The sequence below is a fragment of the Oncorhynchus clarkii genome, chromosome 16 (assembly GCF_045791955.1).
Source record: "Oncorhynchus clarkii lewisi isolate Uvic-CL-2024 chromosome 16, UVic_Ocla_1.0, whole genome shotgun sequence".
Classification (NCBI taxonomy): domain Eukaryota; kingdom Metazoa; phylum Chordata; class Actinopteri; order Salmoniformes; family Salmonidae; genus Oncorhynchus; species Oncorhynchus clarkii.
Window position 1 is genome coordinate 52,482,292 of NC_092162.1, and position 22,425 is coordinate 52,504,716.

Below are 22,425 nucleotides of genomic sequence, written 5' to 3' on the forward strand. Positions count from 1 at the left end.
GGTCCCCTACTGATGGAGACAAGCACAAACAAAATGGACCACAGGTATAGTGTAAAGACCATTTCTACTGTATTCTTCTTGGTCTGATTGTCTGGTTGTGAGAGATGTAAAAGTACTGTTATTCCTTCTATCCCGTCCCTTGTGTAGCCGACTGCTGGCAGCGGGTGCACAAAGAGTGACTCCCCAGAGGAGGGCGAAAAGAGGAACCAGGGACGTGTGGAGGACCAGATCAACGAGGAGCACCTTCAACGGATTGAGGCCATGTTCCATGAAGCAGACACCGACGGAGGGGGAGGTACATAGATTTCGTACCTCTCATCCACACCCCATCTCCTGTTGATCCAGTTCTGATAGTGAAATCCACTAGCTTGACGTCTGTCTATATGCGGTAGAAATTAACCTGGAGACAAGGGTACCGTTCTGATGCCTCACTCCTCATGAAAGCCTCTTGACTATAGCAGTGCCATCGCTGTGCTCATTTTCAACACCGTCTGAAGATACGTTGTGGCATGATCAGAAATACAGTGGGGCAAAAAAGTATTTAGTCAGCCACCAATTGTGCAAGTTCTCCCTCTTAAAAAAATGAGAGAGGCCTGTAATTTTCATCATAGGTACACTTCAACTATGACAGACAAAATGAGAGAGAAAAAAAACAGAAAATCACATTGTAGGATTTTTAATGAATTTATTTGCAAATTATGGTGGAAAATAAGTATTTGGTCACCTACAAACAAGCAAGATTTCTGGCCCTCACAGACCTGTAACTTCTTTAAGAGGCTCTGTCCTCCACTCGTTACCTGTATTAATGGCACCTGTTTGAACTTGTTATCAGTATAAAAGACACCTGTCCACAACCTCAAACAGTCACACTCCAAACTCCACTATGGCCAAGACCAAAGAGCTGTCAAAGGACACCAGAAACAAAATTGTAGACCTGCACCAGGCTGGGAAGACTGAAGAAATCAACTGTGGGAGCAATTATTAGAAAATGGAAGACATACAAGACCACTGATAATCTCCCTCGATCTGGGGCTGCACACAAGATCTCACCCCGTGGGGTCAAAATGATCACAAGAACGGTGAGCAAAAATCCCAGAACCACACGGGGGGACCTAGTGAATGACCTGCAGAGAGCTGGGACCAAAGTAACAAAACCTACCATCAGTAACACACTACGCCGCCATGGACTCAAATCCTGCAGTGCCAGACGTGTCCCCCTGCTTAAGCCAGTACATGTCCAGGCCCGTCTGTTTGCTAGAGAGCATTTGGATGATCCAGAAGAAGATTGGGAGAATGTCATATGGTCAGATGAAACCAAAATATAACTTTTTGGTAAAAACTCAACTCGTTGTGTTTGGAGGACAAAGAATGCTGAGTTTCATCCAAAGAACACCATACCTACTGTGAAGCATGGGGGTGGAAACATCATGCTTTGGGGCTGTTTTTCTGCAAAGGGACCAGGACGACTGATCCGTGTAAAGGAAAGAATGAATGGGGCCATGTATCGTGAGATTTTGTGTGAAAACCTCCTTCCATCAGCAAGGGCATTGAAGATGAAACGTGGCTGGGTCTTTCAGCATGACAATGATCCCAAACACACCGCCCGGGCAACGAAGGAGTGGCTTCGTAAGAAGCATTTCAAGGTCCTGGAGTGGCCTAGCCAGTCTCCAGATCTCAACCCCATAGAAAATCTTTGGAGGGAGTTGAAAGTCTGTGTTGCCCAGCAACAGCCCCAAAACATCACTGCTCTAGAGGAGATCTGCATGGAGGAATGGGCCAAAATACCAGCAACAGTGTGTGAAAACCTTGTGAAGACTTACAGAAAACGTTTGACCTCTGTCATTGTCAACAAAGGGTATATAATCTTGACGCTACCCATCCCGGTACCGGGATAATTGTCATCAGCAACCGCTGAATAGCATAGCGCCACAGTCAAATAATATTACAAAGAAATATTCATATTCATGAAATCACAAGTGCAATATTGCAAAACACAGCTTAGCCTTTTGTTAATCCACCTGTCGTCTCAGATTTTGAAAGCAATCCAAGCGTTTGTGTAAGTTTATCGATAACATAACATTATGTACACTAAGCATTAAGTAGCTAGGTCACGAAAATCAGAAAAGCAATCAAACAAATAGTTTACCTTTGATCTTCGGATGTTTTCACTCACGAGACTCCCAGTTACACAACAAATGTTCCTTTTGTTCCATAAAGATTATTTTCATACCCAAAATACCAACGTTTGTTTGTCGCGTTATGTTCAGAAATCCACAGGAAAGAGCGGTCACGACAACGCAGACGTATATTCCAAATAATGTCCACAGAAACATGTCAAATGTTTTTAATAATCAATCCTCAAGTTGTTTTAAAAATATATATTCGATAATACTTCAACCGAGTGTGTAGCTTTTTCAATAACAGCGGGAGAAACAATGGCAGCTTTACTTAGTTGCGCAAAACTCACTCTGAGAGCCCCCACCTATCCACTTACGCAATGTGATCCTTCACGCTCATTTTTCAAAATAAAAGCCTGAAACTATGTCTAAAGACTGTTTACACCTTAGGGAAGCCATAGAAAAAGGAATCTGGTTGATATCCCTTTAAATGAAGGATAGGCATGTATAGGAACACAGAGGTTTCAAAATAAGAGGCACTTCCTGAGATTTTCCTCAGGATTTCGCCTCAAATATCAGTTCTGTTATACTCACCGACAATATTTTTACAATTTTGGAAACTTTAGAGTGTTTTCTATCCTTATCTGACAATTATATGCATATTCTAGTTTCTGGAGCTGAGAAATAGGCAGTTTCAAATGGGTATGTTTTTTTTAGCCAAAAACGAAAATACTGCCCCCTACATGCAAAAGGATAACAAAGTATTGAGAGAAACTTTTGTTATTGACCAAATACTTTTTTTCCACCATCATTTTCTCTCATTTTGTCTGTCATAGTTGAAGTGTACATATGATGAAAATTACAGGCCTCTCTCATATTTTTAAGTGGGAGATCTTGCACAATTGGTGGCTATTATCCTAATGACCCTCTTTTCTCCTCTCTTTCTCTCTCCCTCGCTGAAAGGATTGGATATGGAAGAGTTTCGTGAGGCAATCAAGAAGATCATGGGTGACATTGATGATGAAGATGTGGACATTATCTTCATGAAGGTGGACACCAACTGTGACGGCGGTGTGGACTGGGTGGGTGTCTGTCTGGCCAAGCTGGTAGTTTTCAGGACTGTAAACAAAGGCGTTTTATATTTCTCAGGGTATGGGTTAATGGGTACATGGCAGGGCGAAATTGGGACTAGGGGGATAAAAAGAGTCAAATTTCATTCTTCCTCAGGCTTTTTACATGCTCCGGTGGGTATGTCCCAAAGAGTGCCACTCGTCTCTCACAGTGAGCCCCCTCTGCCTCAAACCCCTAGCTGCCACCCCAAACCATTATTTACGATGATCCCTCGCCTGTTACTAGACAGAGGGCCAGACCAGGGATGTCTGTGTGCTGAGGCACAGAGGGTGACTGTGGTGGGAGTCTCTTATCTAAATGCCCCCCCCGCACACACACACACTGATCCAGGCCAGACTCCTACTAGAAAGACTGGAATGCAACATCCACTCCAGAGGGAGAAAGGACTTATTTGAATAACACACGATCTCATTGTTTTAGTTTCAAATGGAGTTGGATATGATTCTTCATTCCTCACTGATGTTTTTACTACATTTACTCCCTATATGAATACATCCACAGGCAGGCAGCTTGCTCATGAAACCCATGGATCATTAGACTTTTTGGCAAACCTCTATGCTCACAAGTAGTGAGCAATATTTTAAAAATTCCACCTTTCTCCACATACTTAATGGCTGCACCCAAAATGAAGGCCCAGAAATGCACACCTGCTTAGAAGAGGTGCTGGCTAGCAGAGTAGAACACTTGAAAAAGAAAAGCAGAGCTGCACATTCAACGTAGAGTTTGATCTGAAGCTATTGTGTTTTTGCTATCATTATAAGTGTTTGTAGGCGTATGTAGCCAAATTGTATTTATGATCACATGTTATCCATTCATGACTTATGTCTATTGACATCTGTAAATCAACCAATGAAATCAAGCCACAGCTAGCTTTGATTATGGACACCGGTGTGTGTGTGTCCTTTCAAACTATATAAACTAGTGATCTGCAGTGTTTGTCATACTCTGATGAAGATAGCTTGGCTGTCGGAACATTGGTTGTAAAATGATTTTGCTTCTGAGCTCCTAGAGTGCGACTTTCTTTTTCATGCATCCAAAATGACACACTATTCCCTACTCTCTAGCACACATGGGGAATAGGGTGTCATTTCTTATTCGCCTTTGGACATACAGTAGCTCATGTGTGCCTGTCTGCCTGTAGGATGAGTATCTAAACTACATGCTGCTGGAGTACAGGGAGAAGGACTCCCTACAGAAGCAGAACCGTCCCCTCTACTTCCCTAAACCTCTAAAGATCGTCCCTGTGTAAGTGCTCTTTCATTTGGATCCTATTCATTACGGCACACCGTTGCAAAACATTTTGCAATGGAAAACAAAAACAAGCGTTTCTTATTGGAAAAGTCCAAGCAGTCCCTCTGTGTTTCAGTCCATTAATTCGACCCTGGGTTAGGTGTGTTGTCATGGTACGGTGCCATGCCTGGGAGACCGGAGAAGGATGGGATGCTACTGCTGTATGTGAGACGAGTGATGGCTCTCCGATAGACATGGATGGTTCCCATTATCGTTGGCTAGGACAACTACTCCCCAGTTGTATGTGTGTGGAGAGGGTGAAAGAGATTATTTGCATATAACAGTGCCTTTTGTAGTTTCACATGTAAATTATTCAAAGGGTCCAAGGATTTTTTCCATGAATCTCCCATACTTTCTCTTTACACCCACGCCCTTTGCATTCTTCTGTTCTATCAAGTGTAAGCCTTCTTTCCTATTCTCTGTCTGTATTGGGTTGTGTGTGTCTGGTGTGGCCATGCATGCATCCCCCTGTCTGTGTCAGTGACTCATGATGACTCATGTCCGTGGATGACACAGCACTGCTACTCTCCTTACTCATGGTGTGTCTATCTGAGATCACTGGCATCCAGTCCCCCTGGGGTCTATTTCTGACTGTAGGAGACATGGATATAGGCAGTCTATAAATATCACCAGAGAATGGCTAAGATAATGTCATTTAATGGAATCGTTGGAGAACAGGTCTTCAGAAATATTGCAGCTTGCCGCTTTTTTTCTCATATATTTGACAAACAAAATACTCTGAATCCTAAATGTCCAATAATCCACACAGGTTTTGTTCTTTGACTGATGTCTTGGTGGTTTGTGAGGTCTGTGTGGTTTCTGTCTGGTTCTCTACAGTGCCCACTGTGAGCCCATCGTTCGGCTGCAGTTCTACCCCTTCCAGACCCCCCAGGCAGAGAAGAACGGGGGGCAGGGCAGGGCCGTGCCCAAAACCCGCGCCCAGCTGGGACGCTACCTGTCTGTCAGCCGAGATGGCATCCTCAACTACTGGAGCGAGAGGTTCAAACTGACACGCACTGTCAACGTGAGTGTGTCTGTGTGTGCACGCCACTGTGTGTGTACAAGTGCATCTTTGTGTGTTCACACTTACAACACCAGAGTACTTCCCTTCAGAGGTTAGGAGAGAGGAATTCAGTGCATTGCATGGTAGGATGAAAAAACATGAATTGAGTCGATGCTGCTCTTCCATAGAGAAGGATGGATGTCCTGTCACCACCTAGTCTATTTTAAAGTTGGCCACAATGACTCATCCATGGATATAAAGTAGACATCTGCCATGGCAATAAATCAGACCGGCATAGTTCAGCTCCACTGGGACAGGTGGTGCCACACATCACCCGTCTGATTGGGCGGGCCACTGAGGACACCGTAGGCGGATTGCCTCGTCTCTCCATGGATCTGTTAAAACCACTGCTTCTGTAAAGGCTGACCAAGATTACCAACATCTCAATATATCTAAACCCTCTGAATCTTGCATGGTATGCTATCTCTGTAATGTGATCCAGAAGACCTATGTACCAAGCAGGTGTCTTACTTAATTAAACCTTATTACATGGGATTAGTGGTCTATACACAGTATACACGGAGTATACAAAATATTAAGAACAGCTGCTCTTTCCATGACATACTGACCAGGTGAATGCTATGATCCCTTATTGATGTCACCTGTTAAATACACTTCAGTCAGTGTAGAGGAAGGGGAGGAGACTGGTTAAAGAAGGATTTTTAAGCCTTGAGACAATTGAGACATGGATTGTGTATGTGTGCCATTCAGAGGGTGAATGGGCAAGACTTCTATTTAAGTGCCTTTATGGTAGTAGGTGCCGTGTGCACTGGATTGTGTCAAAAATTGCAATGCTGCAAGAATTGGCCCAACACCCAAAAGACATCTAGCCAACTTGACACAACTGTGGGAGTCAACATGGGCCATCATCCCTTTTAGTTGAAACATCAACATTATCGCTTTTATATATATATATATATATATATATATCGTTTTTTAACCACTTCACAAATTTCTTGTTAACAAACTATAGTTTTGGCAAGTCGGTGAGGACATCTACTTTGTGCATGACACAAGTCATTTTTCCAACAATTGTTTACAGACAGATTATTTCACTTATAATTCACTGTATCACAATTCCAGTGGGTCAGAGGTTTACATACTCTAAGTTGACTGCCTTTAAACAGCTTGAAAATTCCCAGAAAATCATGTCGTGGCTTTAGAAGCTTCTGAATTGGAGGTGTACCTGTGGATGTATTTCAAGGCCTACCTTCAAACTTAGTGCTTCTTTGCTTGACATCATGGGAAAATCAAAAGAAATCAGCCAAGATTGTAGAAAAAATATATAATTCTAGACCTCCAAGTCTGGTTCATCCTTGGGAGCATTTTCCAAACACCTGAAGGTACCATGTTCATCTGTACAAAAAAAACAAAGACATATCTAAGTGACCCAAACATTTTGGACGGGAGTGTATGTGTGGTTGTAGTGGTCTACTGACTTTTGACCGTCCTTCTCTATCTGTCCTCTATCAGTTGGACCAGCTGAAACGAGCCCCCCCCTCCACCTCCATCCAACAGATCTGGGTAACCGACATGATCTGCTTGAGCAACCTTAACCTCCTGGCCATCGCCTCCACCGGACGAGACGTTGGTGTGTATGCATGTGTGGAGCCTGCAGAAAGTGCATGCGAGGGTGTGTGTCTGTAAGAATTGTAATTAACCCTGAACAAAACCATGAACCACATCAGAACAGATTCGGTAGTAGCAATTTAACATCCCTTACTTTCACTTTGTATAGCTTTAGACATTATTTAATGTGTTTCTCTGTGTATTATGCCTGTCTGTGTGTTAGAGTTTTATGACATCAGCGCCAGCAAGTGTGACATTGTATTCTCTCTGACTGGACTGGAAGGCTACGTGGTTGTCATGGATTACTGGTAGGGCATTGGCAAGTGCATTGGATTTCCGGACACTAGCTAGTCCTAGCAACTTATATTACTGATAGGGCAATGGATATGTTTTTAGATTACTGATAGGCAGTGGTGGAGAAGTACCTAATTGTCATACTTGAGTAAAAGTAAAGATACCTTAAATAAAAAATGACTCAAGTGAAAGTCACCCAGTAAAATACTACTTGAGTAAAAGTCCTAAAAGTATTTGGTTTTAAATATACTTAAGTATGTGGTTAGGGAGTCTGACAGATAAAATACAGTAGGGATGACCATGGATGTTCTCTTGATGTGTATGATTCGGACCATTTTCCTGTCCTGCTAAGCATTTCTAAATGTAACGAGTACTGTTGGGTGTCAAGGAAAATGTATGGAGTAAAAAGTACAGATACCCCAAAAAACGACTGAAGTAGTACTTGTAAGTATTTTACACCACTGCTGATAGGGCATTGGCTAGGACTTTCAATTACTGGTGTGACATTGGCTATAGGGCATCACACATTTAGATAAAACATCAGGTCAGTCAAAGGGAGGTTAACGGTGCATTTTGTTGTGTAAGGCTAATTTCCCACACTGTCTGTGTCTGTCTATATGTCTGTCCAGGTCAGATGGAACCAAAGCAGTGTTTTCGATAGGGGACATTGAGGGTTATGTGTCTGTCTTCATCTCCAGTGATGTGCTCCAGTATGGACTGTTCAACAGCGGGGCCTTTAAGTCTGGTACTAACCCTCCCTGTCCTGATGCAACACTCCATTCACTGTACATTATCAAACCCTTCACTGTACATAATTCAACCCTTTCTCTTCACCTTATGATGGTTCTCAGCTAGTTGGGTGGATGGTTACCCTCTCTCTCTCTGTCTCAGGGGGGAATTGCCGCATCCCTGTCCCAGCTCTGTTGAAGAATACCTCCAAGTATTTCCTGTGTTTCAAAGTGGTACGTTGCTCTACAAAGGCAATTATTCTGGTCAGTCTAAGAGCAGGAATCTGTACATGGTTTTGTTATAGCCCAGCAGTAACACTTGATTCAAATATTTAACTAATTAAGGTCTTCACTTCACTTACAATTATGCTGAATTGGGGTCTGTTACTGTAGGCTTTTGAATGAATGTCCACCCACCAGTAGATCTTTAGGACTGGAATGAAGATTTGGGTGGACGGTAACCCTCTCTCCTGCTCCAGAGTTTTGCAGAGATGTAAAGGATTTGATGAAAATAACGTTAATGATAAGGTCTCTATTTTTATAATAGTCAACACAGTTTTACGTCTGTTGGAGAGGAAGGAAAAATAAAGAGATGACAACAGCATTGTGAGAGATGGAGAAGGGGATGGGGTTATGGAGAGAGTGTCTCTACCTCTGTGATGGATCAGTCTGTCACAAAGGGACTGTCCTATTTACCCATCTGTGACCCTGGGGACATATCACTGACTAATACATACTAATCAGGTAGAAGATGATAGTCTGCTTGTCAGGGGGGAGCCTGGGCCGGAAGATGGACTGATAGTAGACCACACTTCCATTTGACCACATGTGCCTCCACTTCCCTCTCAGCAGCCTTTATTACACTACTCTATTACCTATTTATTACGTTGGTCTCTTATTTGATCAGGATCTCGCCTTTTTCACACCATTACTGTATCTCTACTTTTCATGCCTCTGTGCCCCCCCCCCCCCCCCCCCCCCCAGGCCCTGCACAATAACTGGTGCCACCAGATCCGCTTTCTACCGGAGTTAAACGCTGTCGCCACCTGCTGTGCATCTGACCAAACTTCCATGGTTCTCACCACTGTGCCCCACTCTCAGAAGGCTAAAATACAGTACGTTCCCCCTGCCCGGCACACAGTGCATGCTCCTTCCTACATAGTGGTCCAGGAACTCTCTCTTCTACCTTATTCCACTCACACGTATCTGTATCTCTGTCGACCGTACTGAGGAACAGGGCCCATATTCACAAAGCGTTTTTGAGTACTGATCTAGGATCAGCTGCCCTTTAAAAGTAATAATTTTAAGACACTGAATAAGAGCCCTGATTGTTACAGTAGCATTTTGCTCATTTTCACAAAAGTACTAAATGTTTAGGAATACAATTTGTTTCCAAAAGTGACTGCTTTCTCCATCATAGCAACTCATTCTTTCAGCTGAGGAAGGGAATCCTCTGCTTTGACTACTCTCCCGAGTTTAACATTCTGGGTAAGAGATTGATTAGGATGAATCCTCCTTCACTAAAGTCTAATAATAAGGCAATTAGTAATTTGGGTTATGTTTGTGCAAAAATATCTTTTTTTGTGTCTTTTTTTTCACCACCTGCATTTTGTTTCTTACATTTTTTTACTGTCAAATCACTTTGTGTAGATAAATGAATTTCAAAGTTAAAAGAAGGGTTGTGTTTTGAATTTGAATCCCTGTCATAGTGACTGGAGGCTTTGACCGCATTGTGAGGATATGGAACCCGTACGTGAACAACTGTGCCACCTCTCAGATGAAGGGCCACTCCACAGCCATCACACACATCATGGTCAACAGCAGCGACAACAAGATCATCAGCATCTCCAAGGACAAGGTCTGTCTGGGGACAAACCTGATCTACGGTCTCTGGTTACTCGGTGATCAGGATTACTTGAAATCATGTTATGAGAAATGTGATGAGCAAGAATTGCCATGAATGTAAGAGAAGCACTGCTAGATTTCACGCACATGATCACACTGTTTTCTTTCCTATTCTCTGTCTGTGTCTCTCTTGGTTTCAGAATGTGCGTGTGTGGGACCTGCAGGACTGTGCCTGTCTCCAGAACATCCACTCCAGGAATGTGACCATGAGTCGCTTCCCTATCTCAAGTGTCCACTACAACAGAGACACCAACACCCTAGTGCTGGCCACCTTTCTGGTATGCTCCCCACCTTGTTCATTCACATACTGTAGGACACATAAAAGGGGACTGATTGAAGTAATCAAGGCCCTAGAAAGATTATCGTCTCACAAATATGTTACAGCTACTCTAGCATCAACAGCTATGCTTTTTTTTGCCTATTATAACAGCAATCTTTGTGCAGATAGGGGTTCTACATGGAGTGGTGGATGATGTGGATACTGTTCACAAGCTGCAGACATCACATGAGCAGCCCCTGTGTACAGCTCTCTATAACACCAACTTCAAACAGGTGAGTTGTTGGGTATACTCTAAAACACCAGTTGGCTGGATGAATGAACAAATAACTCATTCATTAAGAGATGAATGAAAGAACAATGTTCTGTCCCATTTGAACCCCAAGGTGCCTGCCTTCTCTCTGTTCCAGGTAGTGAGTGGCTGTCATAACGGCGTGGTGAGCGTGTGGGAAATCCTGACTGGGGAGAAGATCATGCAATTCCAGACATCTCCGGAGAAGGCGGTGGAGGTGACGGCCATGACGTTTGACGGGCCCAAGCGCCGCCTCATCACGGGGTCCAAGGATGGTAGCCTGCGCCTTTGGAACTTCAACAACGGAGCGCTGCTAGCTACACTCCCCATACTGAACGATAACGAGGTAGAAGTTAAGCCTAACTACAGATCAGGGATCAGTAGCTAGCCTACCTTCGTTCAGCCTTATCCAATAGGGGGATAAGAACATCTGACCCTGCTTTTTTTCCAGGTGACTGGGGTCATTTACATCAACCAAAGGATATATGTGTCCGGCTGGAGCAAAAGGGTCATGTGGTACTTGTGAGTACACCTCCCATCGACACCATGTGTCATTAAAGTCTGCAGGGTTAAATGTATACTGAGCAATGTGATGACATCATACACTGCAGAACAACTTCATGACGGATGATGTTGTATTTCTTCTGAGTGTACCTTTTTAAGGCTCCTCTGATGGCGTGTGGTTGTTGCTATGGCTGCCAGGGATGTGAAGGAGGATATGGAGATGGAGTACCGTATCTGGAACCAGTACCATGCCGAGGATATCTACTCCATGCATGCCCACGGCAACAAGATGCTTGTGACCGCCTCCTATAGTGGTGACATCATCGTATGGAACATCGATTCGGGGCGGGCTTTCTGCCGCTTCAACGCCTGCGAGAGTTCGCGACCACTGCTGCCCAATCGGGTAAGGGGATAGTGATCATACTTACTTTTTGACCAATCCCCTAGAATAGGGGGTTTCAAACTGGGGTCCATGGCCCACTAGGGTACGAGGAGGTACTGCAGGGGGTCAGCGTAATTTTTTTAATATTTGTTTTATTATTTGGAGAAAAAGTTATTTTATGAATATTGCTAGCTACAACAGAATGCCATTTTTATGTCTGTGTCCAGTATGAAGTTATATGTAGTTTCACGAGCCAATGCTAACTGGCGTTAGCACAATTAATTAAAATCTACAGAAACAGTTAACATGCCAACAAAAATATTTTCTCAGCTGCCAAGATACCTTTCTAGCTAATAGGGTATGTTAGAGTTTACACTTCCTCTTCCAATTAAGTGTGTGGAGGTCAAAATAATGAAACTCTATTCATTTTAAAATGTTGATTACTTCTACTTGCCATTATCATTCACCTGATAATCAATCAAATGTATTTATAAAGCCCTTTTTACATCAGCGGATGTCTCAAAGGGCTGTACAGAAACCCAGCCTAAAACCCCAAACAGCAAGCAATGCAGATGTAGAAGCATGGTGGCTAGAAAAAACTCCCTAGAAAGGCAGAAACCTAGAGAGGGACCAGGCTCTGAGGGGTGGCCAGTCCTCTTCTGGCTGTGCCGGGTGGAGATTTATAACCAACCGTACATGGACAAGATGTTCAAACATTCATAGATGATCAGCCGGCTATTATAATAATAATCATCATAATAATAATAATAATCATCATCATCATCACAATGGTTGTACAGGGTTTAACAGGTCAGCACCTCAGGAGTAAATGTCAGTTGTTTTTTTATAGCCAAGCATTCAGTGTGAGAGACAGCAGGTGCGGTAGAGAGAGGGAGTCGAAAACAGCAGGTCAGGGACAAGGTAGTACGTCCGGTGAACAGGTCAGGGTTCCATAGCCCCAGGCTACAAGACGCAAGTTTTTATTTATTTATTTTTTCTAACATATGATGGGGGTCCCTGGGTTGCCAGTTTGCTTGGGCAGGGGGTCCCTGGGCAAGTAAAGTTTGAAAACCCCTATGCTAGAAGGCTAAATTATCATGTTTTTGTTGCCCAATCCTGCCTTCCAGGTGATTGACAGGTCAGCTTTTGACAGATTTGAGGCATCAGAGTCTAAGGGCTCATTTGATGAGAGCGAATGGACAAATTCATCAGAGGACAGAGGGGAGGCCACAGTCTCCCAGTCCAGCCAGGGGGTCTCAGTGGGGCCCGGTGCACCCCCTCCTCATCCCCCTTCTCCTCAGGAGGACAAGGACAGCTCTTGCAGCAGCACCCCTGAGATGATCCAGGTGAGACATTCTGACCCATAACTGCTGACCAGGGTTAAGGTCCATTCATGAAGTGTGTGTTTTCAATGAGGATGTATTATTTGCCTGAATTGAAAACTGAATTGACCTCAACCCTTCTTCTAACCCTCCCATTGGCTTCTCTCTTAGTTGACATTTGACCTTGTTTGACCCCACCAGGGGGAGTCAGGCGCTGAGAAAGAAAATGAGAGAACTCATCAGAAGAAGTCACCAAAGCAGCGGCACAGGAGCGGCAAACCTGAGCCGATCAGTGCAAAAGAGTTAGAGAAACCCAGACTGGCTGTGGAGAAGGTATGGGCTAATGGACCAGTCAGTGGGAGTCTGGACGCAACATTGGACACCCTCAGACACTGAGCAATATTCCCACGACATCAGAGCAGATCAGGTCACAATGATGTAACAAGTACCAACAAATTGGTTGAACACACACAAATCCCCTCCTTCACTCCCTCAGGCTCTTTTCCTGGGAACCAGGGAGCGGAGCCCTGACACAGCCATCCTGCTGACCAGTGCAGCTGACGGCTACGTGTACGCCTGGTCCATCCACCACCTGGGGGGGCTGCTGGGCAAGTTCCGGGCGGTCCACTCCGAGGGCACGGCCATCAGCACCATGTCTACTGATCTGCAAGACCAGATGCTGCTAACTGGGGACAGCACCGGCTACATCATGGTTGGTCGGAAGAATCATGGAGGATTAGTAGCGCAGACGTTCCCATATCAGAATATTACGATATACAGTGGGGAGAACAAGTTTTTGATACACTGCCGATTTTGCAGGTTTTCCTACTTACAAAGCATGTAGAGGTCTGTAATTTTTTATCGTAGGTACACTTCAACTGTGAGAGACGGAATCTAAAACAAAAATCCAGAAAATCACATTTGTATGATTTTTAAGTAATTTGTTTGCATTTTATTGCATGACATAAGTATTTGATACATCAGAATAGCAGAACTTAATATTTGGTACAGAAACCTTTGTTTGCAATTACAGAGATCATACATTTCCTGTAGTTCATGACCAGTTCTGCACACACTGCAGCAGGGATTTTGGCCCACTCCTCAATACAGACCTTCTCCAGATCCTTCAGGTTTCGGGGCTGTCGCTGGGCAATACGGACTTTCAGCTCCCTCCAACGATTTTCTATTGGGTTCAGGTCTCGAGACTGGCTAGGCCACTCCAGGACCATGAGATGCTTCTTACGGAGCCACTCCTTAGTTGCCCTGGCTGTGTGCTTCGGGTCGTTGTCATGATGGAAGACCCAGCCACGACCCATCTTCAATGCTCTTACTGAGGGAAGGACGTTGTTGGCCAAGATCTCGTGATACATGGCCCCATCCATCCTTCCCTCAATACAGTGCAGTCGTCCTGTCCCCTTTGCAGAAAAGCATCCCCAAGGAATGATGTTTCCACCTCCATGCTTCACGGTTGGGATGGTGTTCTTGGGGTTGTACTCATCCTTCTTCTTTCTCCAAACACGGCGAGTGGAGTTTAGACCAAAAAGCTCATGACCTTCTCCCATTCCTCCTCTGGATCATCCAGATGGTCATTGGCAAACTTTAGACCGGCCTGGACATGCGCTGGCTTGAGCAGGGGGACCTTGCATGCGCTGCAGGATTTTAATATGCTGTTTGGGGTTTTAGGCTGGGTTTCTGTACAGCACTTTGAGATATCAGCTGATGTACGAAGGGCTATATAAATAAATTTGATTTGATTTAATCCATGACGGCGTAGTGTGTTACTAATGGTTTTCTTTGAGACTGTGGTCCCAGCTCTCTTCAGGTCATTGACCAGGTCCTGCCATGTAGTTCTGGTCTGATCCCTCACCTTCCTCATGATCATTGATGCCCCACGAGGTGAGATCTTGCATGGAGCCCCAGACAGAGGGTGATTGACCGTCATCTTGAACTTCTTTAATTTGCTAATAATTGCGCCAACAGTTGTTGCCTTCTCACCAAGCTGCTTGCCTATTGTCCTGTAGCCCATCCCAGCCTTGTGCAGGTCTACAATTTTATCCCTGATGTCCTTACACAGCTCTCTGGTCTTGACCATTGTGGAGAGGTTAGAGTCTGTTTGATTGAGTGTGTGGACAGGTGTCTTTTATACAGGTAACAAGTTCAAACAGGTGCAGTTAATACAGGTAATGAGTGGAGAACAGGAGGGCTTCTTAAAGAAAAACTAACAGGTCTGTGAGAGCTGGAATTCTTACTGGTTAGTAGGTGATCGAATACTTATGTCATGCAATAAAATGCTAATTAATTACTTAAAAATCATACAATGTGATTTTCTGGATTTTTGTTTTAGATTCCGTCTCTCAAAGTTTTAAGTGTACCTACGATAAACATTACAGACCTGTACATGCTTTGTAAGTCGAAAACCTGCAAAAACCGGCAGTGTATCAAATACTTGTTCTCCCCACTGTATGTGAATATGGTTGTTTGCTGCTAGCAGACGGTTATCTGAAGCCACTTACAGTTAACACTTTCTATCCCACTCCACAGCTGTGGGACATAGAGAGGTACTGCTTCTGTATGCAAGGGGAGCGGGAGGGGATGGCCCCTCTGGAAAAGGCCGTTCATCTGCCCAGCCTCATCCCCAGGTACTGTAAGGTGACTGGGCCTCGCAGGATGAAGGTGGAGAAGAGAACCGAGGTGCAGCATAGAGAGAGAACATACTAGAGTAACACGTCATAAACCTTTCTAATTTCTAATAAACCATTCTAATTTGGTGGGTAAGAGTAGGAGGAGATAGTTACAAAATCAGTCATGTTCTGTATGGCACACTGTAGTGAAATGTTTTGCAACAGAAGACCGATATCAGTGTTACGCAAGTTTCTGTGGCACATCCTCCATTTTAAAACGTTTTCTCTGCTTCGGGCCTACCGCACACGACCCTGTTCAGACAAATTTTACATGTTGATTTCAGTGGCTTTCTGGGAAATAAATATTGAAAATACATAGCAACAAATCCCTTGTTGCTTTCTCACTGACTAATTAATATACACTGAGTGTACAAAACATTAAGAACACCTTCCTAATATTGAGTTGCACCCTCTTTTGCCCTCTACAGGGTGTCAAAAGTGTTCCACAGGGATGCTGGCCCATGTTTACTCCAATGCTTCCCATAGTTGTGTCAAGTTGGCTGGATGTCCTTTGGGTGGTGGACCATTCTTGATACACATGGGAAACTGTTGAGCATGAAAAACCCAGCCACGTTGCAGTTCTTGACACAAACCAGTGCACATGGCAGCTACTACCATAAAGGCACTTAAATATTTTGTCTTGCCCATTCACCCTCTGAATGGCACACATACACAATCCAATATTTAATTTGTCTCAAGGTTTAAAAATCCTTCTTTAACCGGTCTCCTCTTCTTCATCTACACTGTCATGGAAAGAGCATTTGTTCATAATATTTTATACACTCAGTGTACATGGATATATTTTTTTCACCACATTATCAATTTCATTCCAATCAAAGAGGATTGTAGAGTTTATAACCCTGTCTCATGTATTCATTAATTCTTCACGGTTTCCACTTGGACAGGTGGTGGATGGCTGGAGCGTCTCCCTCACCCCTCCGCCCCTCCTCAGCTCCTGGCGGGGTCACCTGAAGGGCATTGTTAGTCTGGAGTATGTGGAACGTTTCCGCCTCATTGTCACCGCCAGCCTGGATTGTAATGTGCGACTGTGGACCATCGCTGGCAGCTACATAGGTGTGGTGCTCTCATATGGGCCTGTTGCGGTCTCATTTTTACATTTTACCAGAAGCTCTTATCCAGACCGACTTCAGGAGTAATTAGGGTTAAGTGCCTTGCTCAAGGGCACATCAGAAGTTTTTTTTTACTTAGTCGCCTCTGGGATTCGACACGGCAACCTTTCGGTTACTGGCCCAACGCTCTTAACCAGTAGTGTACTTGCTGCCCTGTGTGCTCTTGTTTCAAAAGCACCTAGATGAAAATTATATCATTTCAAATCAAGTTTTATTTGACACATGCTTGCTCCGTAACAGTGAAATGCTTTTAGGACAGTGGGGGTCTTGCTATCAGTCTTTTTTTATTTATTTATTTATTTATTGAATCACATCTGTACAGTCAAATATAATCACAATACAATGTTTGAGCTATCAGTCATAATAGAGGATAGATGCGCATGGCTGGTTGGAGGCTAGGGTAGAGGTAATGTCACGCTAACTAGAAGTGTTTTCTTCAGGCACGTTTGGCCAGGCCCAGTGGCGTGTTGGAGACCACCATGCCTTCCCCTGGGAACTGCCAGTGGACCTGAGGAGGGTTGGCTCCTGCCAGACCCTCAAAGTGCTCAACCAGGGAACACAACCACACTGGAAGTGAGTCTCAAACCCCAAAGGGCAAAGTGCAACCTGGGAGTTTTTGGTCTCACTGTGACTCCTCTGTTGTGAGTGCATTGCTGAGCCATTGTTTTTTTACTTAAACATGTCCTATTATACAGTAAGCCTACACGCTTTTCCTATTTCTTATATTGTGTGTTGTGGCTCTATGGTTTTACATTTCTAATGCTGCACACATTGCCCACCTGTGACGATAAAGATTTACTGAACTGAGCCCAAAAAACTAAACAGCTGTGCCAAACGTATCCTGGAGACACTGACCCAGCAGAAGCTCCGGCATACAGCCATGGCCAGCACTGCCTCTGACCTGCAGGAGCTGGTGCCAGCCGACCCACGCATCGCCCAGTACAGCAACGACCAGATCGAGGAGACCTGGCAGCACTGGCAAGAGAAGGGCAAACAGGTGAGCGGCAGGAGGATGACAACGGGGTACTGGATAGTGGGGATACATAGGTGCTCCATATATATGGCCAACCATATCACATTGAATTGTTAGTTCCACAATCTTACTTTCAAATCTTTGTGGTTATATTGTTCAAATGAATCAATTTGAATTTGAATGTTATATAGCACTGTAAAGTGTGGTTGGGTTTAGGTGTGAGAGAGCATTACTTGTTGTATTTCCCCTGCAGACGAGTGCCATCCTGGGGCTTGCCTACAAGCAGAAAGTGAGGCACCACCTGCCCTCCTGTCCCCCGGACCTCCAGGTGTCCTTTAGCAGCCGAGAGCAGGTGGGTGCTTCCCATTTTTACCATGACCATCTCCTTGTTCCTCCGCATGAGACTATTAGGGTTGGGGTAAATTCCACAAATTCAATGACCTCCCAGCGGTCACTTAACGTTCTGAGAACCATATGTTTCTCAGAGCTTGGTGAGCGTGTGGTTGTCCTATGGTTATTTTGCATACAACCTCCCACAGCATTCTGGGAATAGAGCAGGATACCCAGCTAGCACATTCTGAGAACCATATTTCTTAGGTGGGAATTTTAGTTTCTTAGGTTTTTAGTTTCTTAGGTGGGAATTTTGGTACTTCAAAACAAATACAACTTTATTTGTTACGTCGAATGCAACAGGTGTAGACTTTACTGTGAAATGCTTACTTACGTGCCCTTTCCCAACAATTCAGAGTTAAAAAATAGTAACACAATAAAATAACAACGAGACTATATTCAAGGAGTACCGCTACCGAGTCAATATGCAAGGGGTAAGAGGTAGAGGTAATACAGTAAATGCAATGTTATCAACACATGGAAACCATGTATTTGATACCATTCCGCTCCAGCCATTACCACGAGCCTGTCCTCCCCAATTAAGATGCCACCAACCTCTTGTGACATGTAGGTAGGGGTAGGCAATCAGGTTTGATAATAAACAGAGTAACAGCAGCATATGTGAAAGAGTGTGTGCGTGCATGTGTCGTCAATATGTGTGCATAGGTGGGTGGGTGTGTGTTGGAGTGTCAGTGTAGTATGTGGGTAGAGACCAGTGAGTCTGCATAGAGATTCAAGAGATTCAGTGCAAATAAAAAGGGGGTCAATGCAAATATTCCGGGAAGCATTTGATTAACTGTTGAGCAACCTTATGGCTTGGGGGGTAGAAGCTATTCAGGAGCCTTTTGGTCCCAGACTTGGTGCTCCAGTACCGCTTGTTTTAGCATAACGTTTCCTTGTGGTTCTATTTTAAAGTAATGTTCTCATTGTTCTGAGAACATTTAAGAAACAACATTTTTCTGTGGGAATTTCAGTACTTCAGCATTTTTTCTGCAGGTTTCCTCGTGGTTCTATTTAGAGTCATGTTGTCAAAACATTAAAAACTTTCCAAAAAAAATAACATTCTAAGAATGCGATTTAAAAACATGCATTCCATTCTCAGCAACAACAAAACACTCTATCCTCCATCTTAAGTGTGTTCAGGTGTGTTTGCTGCGCCCACTAATTTGCCACGCCTCATCTTAGAGTGCTTATTTCCTTTGAAATGTGGTCTGTTTTGAGTAGATTAAAATGAACAGCTTTGAATGAATTTTAAAAACACCATCCTGGTGGCACAGTGGACTAATTCCAGGTATATAGAAGGGATCATAGGTTTGAATCTCACTGACACGTGCCACAATAAATAAATGTGTTTGCATGATTAATGCATAAGCAAATTCATTTATGTGTCCTATCTGTGCTTGGAGTTCAAAACAGTTAAACCAAACAAAGTTAGCAGTGTTATTAAGTCTTACTGAAACATTCAGCGAAAGTTAAGTTGTTCAAAAATCTTCAAATAACTTAATGTTCTGAGAACAGAAATTATAAAACTTCTCAGGAAAACATTCTGGGAACCATAGTAAAATATTTTGACTTCCCTGCAAACTACAAATGAATGTTCCCAGAACAGGCAAAACATCCATTCTCAGAACGTTTAAAAAAACGTTCAGTTTCACCGGTTAGGAAACGTATGGCTTTGCTCCCTGAAACAATGGTAATCCAAAAACGTGCGTTCCCACAACTTTCAAGAAACCAAATGTGCTAGCTGGGCTCTCCATGTAAATTCCATTTAATTAACTTAAAATTCCAGGTCAGTCTTTGAATTCAGAGAGAATTAATTTCCTCTCAATTCCAATGTTGGTTCAATTCAAATAATTAAATTCCCAATTCAATATCCCTGACAATTCCACAAATCCCAATATGAATTCAATTCCCTCAGGCTTTCAGGCTTATCATGTCACTGTTCATGCTGCCTAGCTGGAAATACAGTGCCTTGCGAAAGTATTCGGCCCCCTTGAACTTTGTGACCTTTTGCCACATTTCAGGCTTCAAACATAAAGATATAAAACTGTATTTTTTTGTGAAGAATCAACAACAAGTGGGACACAATCATGAAGTGTAACGACATTTATTGGATATTTCAAACTTTTTTAACAAATCAAAAACTGAAATTGGGCGTGCAAAATTATTCAGCCCCCTTAAGTTAATACTTTGTAGCGCCACCTTTTGCTGCGATTACAGCTGTAAGTCGCTTGGGGTATGTCTCTATCAGTTTTGCACATCGAGAGACTGAATTTTTTTCCCATTCCTCCTTGCAAAACTGCTCGAGCTCAGTGAGGTTGGATGGAGAGCATTTGTGAACAGCAGTTTTCAGTTCTTTCCACAGATTCTCAATTGGATTCAGGTCTGGACTTTGACTTGGCCATTCTAACACCTGGATATGTTTATTTTTGAACCATTCCATTGTAGATTTTGCTTTATGTTTTGGATCATTGTCTTGTTGGAAGACAAATCTCCGTCCCAGTCTCAGGTCTTTTGCAGACTCCATCAGGTTTTCTTCCAGAATGGTCCTGTATTTGGCTCCATCCATTTTCCCATCAATTTTAACCATCTTCCCTGTCCCTGCTGAAGAAAAGCAGGCCCAAACCATGATGCTGCCACCACCATGTTTGACAGTGGGGATGGTGTGTTCAGTGTGATGAGCTGTGTTGCTTTTACGCCAAACATAACGTTTTGCATTGTTGCCAAAAAGTTCAATTTTGGTTTCATCTGACCAGAGCACCTTCTTCCACATGTTTGGTGTGTCTCCCAGGTGGCTTGTGGCAAACTTTAAACGACACTTTTTATGGATATCTTTAAGAAATGGCTTTCTTCTTGCCACTCTTCCATAAAGTCCAGATTTGTGCAATATACGACTGATTGTTGTCCTATGGACAGAGTCTCCCACCTCAGCTGTAGATCTCTGCAGTTCATCCAGAGTGATCATGGGCCTCTTGGCTGCATCTCTGATCAGTCTTCTCCTTGTATGAGCTGAAAGTTTAGAGGGACGGCCAGGTCTTGGTAGATTTGCAGTGGTCTGATACTCCTTCCATTTCAATATTATCGCTTGCACAGTGCTCCTTGGGATGTTTAAAGCTTTGGAAATCTTTTTGTATCCAAATCCGGCTTTAAACTTCTTCACAACAGTATCTCGGACCTGCCTGGTGTGTTCCTTGTTCTTCATGATGCTCTCTGCGCTTTTAACGGACCTCTGAGACTATCACAGTGCAGGTGCATTTATACGGAGACTTGATTACACACAGGTGGATTGTATTTATCATCATTAGTCATTTAGGTCAACATTGGATCATTCAGAGATCCTCACTGAACTTCTGGAGAGAGTTTGCTGCACTGAAAGTAAAGGGGCTGAATAATTTTGCACGCCCAATTTTTCAGTTTTTGATTTGTTAAAAAAGTTTGAATTATCCAATAAATATCGTTCCACTTCATAATTGTGTCCTACTTGTTGTTGATTCTTCACAAAAAAATACAGTTTTATATCTTTATGTTTGAAGCCTGAAATGTGGCAAAAGGTCGCAAAGTTCAAGGGGGCCGAATACTTTCGCAAGGCACTGTATATAAAAACATGTTGAAATGATTTAACACCTGCAGTGATTTTTAAAAATACTAAGGTCATTAATTAAAATTACTGGGAAATGTACAAATATTCAATTCCAAAGATTAAATGTTTTTCCCAATTCAAGCAGTCTAATTTAAATTCCATAACTTGAAGATTGTTCATTTGAATTGAATTCAATGTTAATTCTCCACTTCATTAGTGAATTCAACAATTTAATTTCTAATTAAACTGGAATTGACCCCAACCCTGGAGGATTTACCTCATAATGTCACATTATATACAGCAAGCATAGATGTCAAGCCTCATAGAAGACAAAAATACAAATTCTGTGTGTATTCAGCTCCTACTCTAACATTCTTCATTGTCCATTGCAGCTACGGGTGTACAAGTCAATGCCCTGCACATCCCTGCTGCCCATCATCCAGCCTCCGGTACCTGAGCTACTGAAGGAGCAGCAGCAGAAGACCCAGGACGGGGCTGACATGCTGGGCAAGCAGAAGAGGAACAACAAGCGTGGTGCTCATGTACGCTTCAGCTCGAACAAAGGGGCGCGCAGGAAGTCTATTGCTCCCAAACAGCAGACCAGGGGAGGCAGCAGCATCGCCTAGGGAACTGAGTAGCTGTGATTGTGGCAGTGTCCATTGGTTTTACCTGTTATTTCTCCCTGTTTCTGAATTAACTGCTTCAATACACAATTTGTGTAATTACTGTCATGTTATTAAATTGTTTTAATTGGCACCAGTTCACTGTCTACTACACAGTGGTGACAACCTTCGAGT

The 22,425-nt window shown here is 43.4% G+C and overlaps 1 protein-coding gene across 2 annotated transcripts; it reads left to right on the top strand.

Annotated features, from left to right (window-relative positions):
• Window positions 1-224: 224 nt before the first annotated feature.
• LOC139367702 (WD repeat-containing protein on Y chromosome-like) lies at window positions 225-22,384 on the top strand. Of its 2 annotated transcripts, XM_071105996.1 has the most exons (25): window positions 225-295; window positions 3,081-3,199; window positions 4,390-4,493; window positions 5,376-5,562; window positions 7,075-7,192; window positions 7,394-7,478; window positions 8,094-8,209; window positions 8,356-8,426; window positions 9,177-9,307; window positions 9,613-9,680; window positions 9,902-10,050; window positions 10,238-10,375; window positions 10,542-10,649; window positions 10,785-11,012; window positions 11,118-11,188; window positions 11,369-11,573; window positions 12,680-12,898; window positions 13,076-13,207; window positions 13,371-13,586; window positions 15,416-15,565; window positions 16,461-16,629; window positions 17,126-17,258; window positions 17,511-17,682; window positions 17,912-18,010; window positions 22,021-22,384. In XM_071105996.1, exons 1-25 carry the CDS (start codon window positions 262-264, stop codon window positions 22,252-22,254), a joined length of 3,456 nt encoding a protein of 1,151 aa, XP_070962097.1. In that variant the 5' UTR covers window positions 225-261; the 3' UTR covers window positions 22,255-22,384. The 2 variants fall into 2 exon arrangements, with proteins under 2 accessions (XP_070962097.1, XP_070962098.1); XM_071105997.1 differs by lacking the exons at window positions 225-295; window positions 3,081-3,199; window positions 4,390-4,493; window positions 7,394-7,478 and having other exon boundaries at window positions 5,186-5,562; window positions 8,099-8,209.
• The last annotated feature ends 41 nt before the right edge of the window (window positions 22,385-22,425 follow it).

Coding starts and splice junctions, on each gene's coding strand:
- LOC139367702 (XM_071105996.1), top strand. CDS start 262: ATGTTCCATGAAGCAGACACCGACGGAGGGGGAG. Junction 9,681..9,901: donor TCCCGAGTTTAACATTCTGG/GTAAGAGATTGA, acceptor TCCCTGTCATAG/TGACTGGAGGCTTTGACCGC. Junction 13,208..13,370: donor CCAGACTGGCTGTGGAGAAG/GTATGGGCTAAT, acceptor TCACTCCCTCAG/GCTCTTTTCCTGGGAACCAG.